The 8,291-nt window shown below is 35.0% G+C and overlaps 1 protein-coding gene across 4 annotated transcripts in view; it reads left to right on the top strand.

The window, feature by feature from the left end:
• KIAA2026 (KIAA2026 ortholog) overlaps positions 1–8,291 on the top strand; it is an 83,050-nt gene that overhangs the window by 26,234 nt on the left and 48,525 nt on the right. For all 4 annotated transcript variants that reach the window (XM_014535704.1, XM_014535705.1, XM_014535703.1 and 1 more), the window contains exon 3: positions 1,083–2,500. In XM_014535704.1, the coding sequence (XP_014391190.1) occupies positions 1,083–2,500 (1,418 nt within the window). The remainder of the gene's footprint in view (positions 1–1,082; positions 2,501–8,291) is intronic.

Raw genomic sequence — 8,291 nt, 5'->3', positions numbered from 1 at the left:
TGGATCTCTAAGGAGGTGCTAATCTAGCCTCTGCCTGAGGCTACCCAACAGAAGCCAGCTGTGCAGGAATGCAAGTTGCCGTGGGGCCTTGGGCCAGCTGCAGTTTGTTAAGTAATTTTCAGATTACAAAGGGCTGGGCCTTTCATATGCAAAAGCCTCCCTGCATGGCTTGGGCAGGGCAGGGTCCCAGGGGATCAACAGGGTGGAGCAAGCAGTTATGGCTGCTCTCAGTCCTGCCCTCAGAGGCCCCGCTTCTCAGTGTCCAGGCAATGCTGGGAGCACCTCTGAGAGAAAGCTGCCCTCGAGTTCCGACCAATGCCAGACAGTCCTGTTTCTCCCGTATGTGTCTGGGTCCCCAGAGACTCTCCCGGAACTGGAGCTCAGAGCTTGAGACTCCCTCCCAATTGAAAAAGACAAGCTTGTCCTCAGCCGCCAGCCCTCTCCGCATGCACCTCCGCACCTTTGTATTTTACTTCCGCACCGCACCTCCTCTGAGTCTCGGTATGCTTTTCTCTTTCCTTCTAGTTGTAGAATTTCCACTCAGCCAGCCTTCCTGTGGTTCTGGATGATGTCCATTCTGTCTTTTAGTTGTATTTTTGAAGTGGTTGTGCGAGGCAGCTATCTCCGGTGTTTACCTATGCCACCATCTTGGTTTCTCCCTGAATTATTTTCTTAATACAACTTTTTAGAAATGGAATTATAGGCTCAAAGGATGTAAACATCTTTACAGCTCCTATATGATGTCACATTACTTCTAGAAAGCACTAAAATTCTTTTGTTTAGAAGACATGCTTTAATTTTTTTCCCATTTATTTTAAAGTTGATGCACATTATAAGAGTTTTACTTTGAGTGGCAATATTGTCAGTGATGATCCTCTATCAAGAAAACTCATGATCAAGTTAAATGTGTATTTCTTCATCTGAAAAAAAAAATGATACAGACAATGGAACACTTTGTACCGATACTGTAAACTGGACCAGCCAGTTGCCTTGTTGACTGAAGATAAATATGACAAAATTTGTTATTTTATGGCATCTTCTACTTGAAGCAATAATAGTATATTTTGTTAAATTTCCTTTAGGCTTCGGGAGCAGGAGAGAAAAGAAGCAGAAGAAGCTAGTCAAAAGGAAATAGAAGAATGGGAAAGAAGACTTCTAGCTCAAGCAGCTCCAACTTGTATGGAGACCATGTGGGAAATTCCAGCTATTGGGCATTTCCTTTGCTTAGCCCAGCAAATTCTAAACTTGCCAGAAATAGTCTTCTACGAATTGGAACGTTGTCTTCTGATGCCTCAGTGTAATGCTTTTTTATCTAAAATAATGACTTCTCTATTAAGTCCTCCTCATCGCAGACCTACCTTACATCGAAGACCTACTTTGCCTTATAGGACCTGGGAGGCAGCACTGAGACAGAAAGTACACCAGTGGTACACTGCTGTAGGGCAGACTGAAAATCCCAATAACTGTGCTGAGAAACTTGGGTTGTGTCCTCAGTTTTTTAAAGTTCTTGGAGAAGTTAATCCATTGGAAGAAAAACCTTTTCATGAACTACCTTTCCACCAAAAAGTGTGGTTACTTAAGGGTCTTTGTGACTTTGTGTATGAAACACAAAAAGAAGTTCAAGATGCTGTACTTGGACAGCCTATTCATGAATGCAGGGAGGTTATACTTGGTTATGATTATTTGGAGAATGCTTATGTACATTTCCCACAGTTCTGTGGTGCAGATGTACGGATTTACAAGCAGAGACCTTTTCAGGCCCCAGAATTTCCAATTCCACCCATTAAAATACAAAGAGTACCTCGGATTAAACTGGAGAAATTGAAGTGTGACTATTTTAATACAAGTAATGGAGAACATAGGTGTGGTAGAGAAGGCCTGCCCTCTGCCTTCAAAAAAGAGAAAGAAATTAATTTGGATCCAACTTGCTGCCATGCTAAAATGAACTTGGATAATCATGACATCTCTGTTGAAATGGAAGTGAAATCCAACTGTGAAATTAGAATTCGCAGACCCTGCGAAATTAAGAAAACTGATTGCTGTAAAGAAAATTTAGAGAAACCAGGAAGTCCAGGTGAAGTTACTGGCTTTGGAGAGCCTCTTAGTCCAGGTGAAATAAGGTTTATAGAAAATCACGAAAGATATGGTGAAGCTTCTAGAGTAAAGCCTGAACCCAGTCCATTAAAAGAAAATGCTCTGAAATCTTGCCAAATACATGTAAATGGAAGTCATAATGATCACACAGAAATTAGCTGCCCCAAAGTTGTAAGGGATATTTTATTAGAGCAGTCATTGCAGAGCCACAAGAAACTCAAGCTAACTAAAATGAGGGCAAAAAAGAAGAAAAAGAAAAAAAAGAAATTAAAAGATGCTTTGAATGAAAACTTACAGAGAAAGCGTGAAGGTCTTCATTCTCTTACATTTAAGTCTTACAAACCTGAGATCCAGAATAAGATATTGATCATCAAAAAGAAGGCAAAACACAAGAAGCACAAATCTGGTAAGCTAACACAAATCAGTGAGAATTACATTTATGCATAGTTCAAGTTCTTTCAATTAGGCATCTTAACAATGAAATGAACACGTATGTATGCGTGTTTGCATGCATATGTAAGGTCAAGTTTTATATTATTCCCCATGATTAAAACCCAGAGCAGAAGAGGTTTTATTATTAACAACAATAACAAAATACTGGTGCAATACATTTGAATTTAATTTTCACCTGACAGTCTTTGGACATTATGTGTTTACATTTCTTTGGACCAATTTCTCCTTAAGTGATACTTTCCATCACTGATGAGAAGTGTTTATTTTCCTTGGGTAAGGGTAATTACAATGCAGTGGAAAAAGCACTGATATCAGGGGATTGCATTCCCAGGACTAAAGTTCATAGCAACTAGCTTCTTAAACCAAGGCAGGCCAGATTATCTTTCTGGGTCTCAGTTTTTCCCCACATCATATATTTTTTCAGCACTGTTTTCAGTTTGTATTTGCATATCCAGAAAAATGTTGTGAAATATAAGGAAAGAGCTATATCAACTAATAAGACAGGAATCATTTTTATAACAGAATTTGTAAGTTTGTTTTATACCTAATATAAATAATGTATTTGTCACAAGCCTATTTAAAAATTAAAGCAAAAAAATCTGATAACTATACAGGGTGTTCCCCCCCAAAATGTGTATGCACTTTGAATGATTATAAAGTCGGTGTTTATTAACATATAGTTCATTTTCAAAATCTAAAAGAGTCTACAGAAATGAATAATTTTTTTTGTCATTGCCTGTTTTTGAACTGATGACAATTCTGGTCCAGGCACTGGTGATAACACAAAGCCATGGAATCTCAAACATCAAGAATCCTTTCTTTGGTATTTGTGTGCCCTCAATTCATTGACTGTTTTATACTGTATACTTTATTTTTTATGTATCCCCAAAACAAAAAGTCTAGTGGCACTTTAGGATAAATTTTCTTTGTTCAAAGCTTAGTCTGGCTTCACCCATTTCAAATCAGTTAAACCTGAAAAGAAGTGAAAACTAAGTGTGTTATTAGCTGTTAAAGTGTGTATGCATACCTTATAGTATTCAGTGGTTGATTGCTCTGTTTTTTAATTGCTTTTGCTTTTCCTAATCTTTGCCATTTAATCAGCTTAAATGTCTCATTTATTGAGAGGTTAGGTGAGATAAAAGCAGATGATTCATTTCATTTATTAATCCTAATAAAAAGTTGCCCGATTGGGAAAACCTTGAATTGTTTACTAAAATAAATTGTGGTTTATTGTCTTTATTTGCGGATTTCAGTTTTTTTCATTCCCTCAGTTACAAAGATAATTAAGATTTGGCGATAATTTGATAATGAATTGGCAAATGAGGGAATGAATTTAGTTTAACTGCTATAGTAGGTGTTATATCATAGTTATTTAAATCATTAAATATAATTAAATGTATTTTTAAATGTATATGTAATGTATCATTGATAAAGAAGTAGTATAAAATTTACTATCAAGAACAGGTTTAATTTGTTGAACTGAAAATTGCAAAGTGGTCCACATTGAGCCAAGCAATGAAAAGCTACAATATTTTAAAGTAACTTTCAGAAATAAACCTTTTAAATTTCACAAGCAATCCAGTAGGCTATATAAATTAAGTTTGACTTGAGCTCTCTGAAATGTTGGCCTCTGAAATATTAAATATTTTAAAATTTGAAAATGTTTCCAGTTCTAAAATATGTAATACTGTTTTATTAATACCATTATTTCCTAAAACCTTTTATTAAGTTTTTATTTATGACCTACTATTCATGTATTCAAAGTTAATTATGAATTAAAGTGGTTTAGAAAATAACATAGTTATTAATGTAGCAGAATAAAAATATTAGTTGATGGGGATTAGTATAAAATGAATTTGTATTGTAAGCAAATGAAGTGTTACATTTTTGAAATATAAGTTCAGAATATAGATCAGATAGAACATTTGAGAACTTCATGTCCAGTTCTAGACAAGTGAATAAAAAAAGTCAGAAGCAAATTCAGCTAGTACTTGTGTATCCTCTGTGTGCCTTTTTAATTAAGGAGAGAAGTCTTACAGGTATGAAATAGGAGAAAATAATGCACTTGCCTATATACTTTTTCGTTTTTATGTTTAGAGCAAATTTTAGAGAGTCAAGTCTTCAGTAACAAAAATACTTGGATTTGGCAAATACCATTCTGTTGTTAGCACTGGGTAAGCATAGACCAGCTCTCTTTCATCATCAATCACTAAGCTTCTTACTGTTTTACATTGTTACATAAAATGTTATACTAACAACAAAAATTTATTGTGCATCATTTTGCCCTGGGCTTCTTTAATAGGTATGAGCTATTGTGTGACCTTTTATAGTTAGTTTTGGGCATACTCTAATCCAGTATTTCCTTTCTCCTTTTAAGAGTGAGCTCCATGGTCCCAAGTTTGGGAGCTGTTCCTCTTATAGAGTCACATTATGCATTAGTACAGGTCCACAATGCATTTTATGAAACTCTTGTACCATTTATGTTTGGGGGTTCAGAAATCTTCAGATTTTAGAAGGGTGTTAATGATGTATATAGTATTTTCAAAGGAACATCCTCGGTAGAGTTTGGAGCAGCCCTGTAATCAAATACATAATTTCTACAGAAAAGAAAAATGTATGAATAATCAGGCTAAATGAGATGAAGACTATAAAGAACCTCTTAACAGTTGAGGTCAGATTTTGCTACCATATAAGTTATTTTTTTAATTAACTTTATTTTTCAGAATCTTTTAGACTTTAGAATTGTGAATAATTGATTCTGTGCCTGTATATTAAGGCCACTGCAAGGTCTTGAAGAAAATAAAATTGTTTCGTGTTTTTTTTTAACTTAGTATTTTTCAAGTTTATTTGAACACAGGGCTTTTTTTCCTTTTTCCAAATAATAGTATTGTGTAGAATATGCTTTGGGATAAGCTGTGTCATCCATGACTGATTTATTAACCTTAGTTTAGGGTAGACTAAATTCTACATGTGGTTAACCTGGTTCCTTTTATGTTTTAATTTTTGGTTCCATCGACAAATTTAGTAAACCTTCCTATTGTGATGGCAGATGGTTTTTAATAGAAGGCACAAAGGCAGATTGGTTTAAAATGATTTGATAATTTTAATGCACTATAAGAGAATTTTGTAACGTTAAGCATTTTTATCTATTTTTCAGAATGAGAGTGTTCTTTCTGCCTTTTAAAATTTTGAATTCATTTTTAGTTAATTTAAACCTGTTCCTTACTCTTGGAAACATTATAGAATAGAAAAACATTGGAATTTTCCTTAATGTGCATAATTATAGCATCGATACTTCTCCTTCAGAATACTTATTTATTAAATCTGTTCATAACAATTATATTTTTTCTAGGTTATTTTGGTTATTATCTACACTCTGTTCTATAACATTCTTTTTTAGCCTTGATTAAAATTAAGGATTAAAATTATTAAACTATCAGGAAGTTTAATAATTTTCATAGCAGTAAATCTGAAAAGAATCGTAAGTTGTCAGTGAAAGTGCTTTTGAGAAGGCAAGCATTGCTTTACATAGATTAGGAAGATTAAAAAATATTTATATACCAGTCAAAAAAATGAGGTCAAACTTTTTTTTTTTGTAACTTATTTTTAATGTATCTTGTCATCGAGTTGATTTTAAGGCTAAGTCCGTTTTCTGAAAAGGCAGAGTTTCCTATAAAAGTTAAAAGTTTATTTAATGTAAACCTTGGAAAGACCATTGACAAGTAACTTTGAGACCATTAGTTTGTGTTAGAATGCACTACACTTATTTGTTAGAGTATTTATTATAGAGAACAGAGTTTAATCACTTAAGTTGTAAACTGTATTTGCCACTGGAGATTAGGTTTATTACCAACCTGGGGATTATTGATGCTTTGTTTATGACCTTTTTTTTTTATTTCAAGAAAAACGATTTTAAATATAATAATATTACATGCAATAAACACCAATTATTGAAGAAAAATGATCTTATATGTAATAATATTTCAAGCAATAAACATTAATATTTCAAGAATCAAAGGATTTTAAGTATAATAATATTACCAAAACCTGTACTAACAGTATAATATCACAAAAGTTGTAGGAAATATTAAAAATCTGCAAATAACAGGATTACTTTTATTATATTCTAGTATATTCCCCCTCCTTGACTCTATTTTTGTTCATCAGTTTATGTTGTTCATTATATTCCACAAATGAGTGAGATCATATATTTATCTTTCTCCAACTGGGTTATTTCACTTCGCATGATTTTTAAAGTCTATTTTGTAGGATATGAGTAATACTACTCAAGCTTTTTTTTTCTTTTCTATTTGCATGGAAAATTTTTTTCCATCCCTTCACTTTCATCCTGTGTATGTATTTTGTTTTGAGATTGGTCTCTTGCAGACATCATATAGTTGGGTAATCTTTTTGTATCCAATCAGCTACCCTATACATTTGATTGGAGTATTTAATCCATTTACATATAGGGTTATTATTGAGAGGTACTTATTTATAGCCATTTTAAATCTTTATGGCTAGGTTTCTCTCTCTGTTTCTTCTCAACAATCCCGTAACACAAATGAGTGAGATCATATATTTATCTTTCTCCGACTGGGCTATTTCACTTCGCATGATGCTTTTAAAGTCTATTTTGTTGGATATGAGTATTGCTACTCCAGCTTTTTTTACTTTTCCATTTGCATGGAACATTTTTTTCCATCCCTTCACTTTCATCCTGAGTGTGTCTTTTGCTTTGACATGGGTCTCTTGTGGACAGCATATAGTTGAGTCATGTTTTTGTATCCATTCAGCTACCCTACACCTTTTGATTGGAGCATTTAATCCATTTACATTTAGGGTTATTATTGAGAGGTACTTATTTATAGCCATTTTAATTCTGTATGGCTAGGTTTCTCTCTTTGTTTCTACTTCTCAGCAATCCCTTTAGCATTTCTTGTAATGCTGGCTTGGTGATGATGAACTCCTTTAGCCTTTTTTTTGTCTGGGAAACTGTTTATTTGACCATCTATTTTGACGGATAGCTTTGCTGCATAGAGTAATCTTGGTCTCAGATCCATGCTTTCCATTACCTTTGAGTACTTTATGCCATTCCCTTCTGGCCTGTAGAGTTTCTGATGAGAAATCAGTGTCAGCCTTATGGGAACTCCTTTGTAGGTAACAGTTTTCTTTTCTCTTGCTGCCTTTAAGATTCTCTCTTTGTCTTTAATTTTTGGCATTTTAATTATGATGTGTGGGTCTGTTTAAGTTCTTATTTGGAGTTCTCTGTGCCTCATGAACTTGTGTGACTTTTTCCTTTACCAGGTTAGGGAAGTTTTCTACAATTATTTCTTCAAACACCTTCTCTATTCCTTTCTCCCTTTCTGCCACTTCTGGCACACCTACTATTCTAATACTAGAGGCCTGGTGCATGAATTTGTGCACCAGTGGGATCCCACTGCCTGGTCTGTGGGATTGGGCCGAAACCAGCTCTTCAACATCCCCTGAGGGGTCCCGGATTGCGAGAGTGCGCAGGCCAGGCTGAGGAACCCCACCGGTGCAAGATCAGGGCCGGGGAGGGACTTCGGGAAGGCTCCAGGGTGTGTCCAGCCCGTCTCCCTCAGTCCGGATTGGCTGGGCCTCAGCAGCAAGCTAATCTACTAGTTCTGTGGTCAGCAAACTGTGGCTCGCGAGCCACATGCGGCTCTTTGGCCCCTTGAGTGTGGCTCTTCCTAAGCCGTAGGAGTACCCTAATTAAGTTAATA

This window comes from Myotis brandtii, unplaced genomic scaffold (assembly GCF_000412655.1).
Source record: "Myotis brandtii unplaced genomic scaffold, ASM41265v1 scaffold149, whole genome shotgun sequence".
NCBI lineage: Eukaryota > Metazoa > Chordata > Mammalia > Chiroptera > Vespertilionidae > Myotis > Myotis brandtii.
This window is presented reverse-complemented; position numbering and strand designations above follow the sequence as displayed.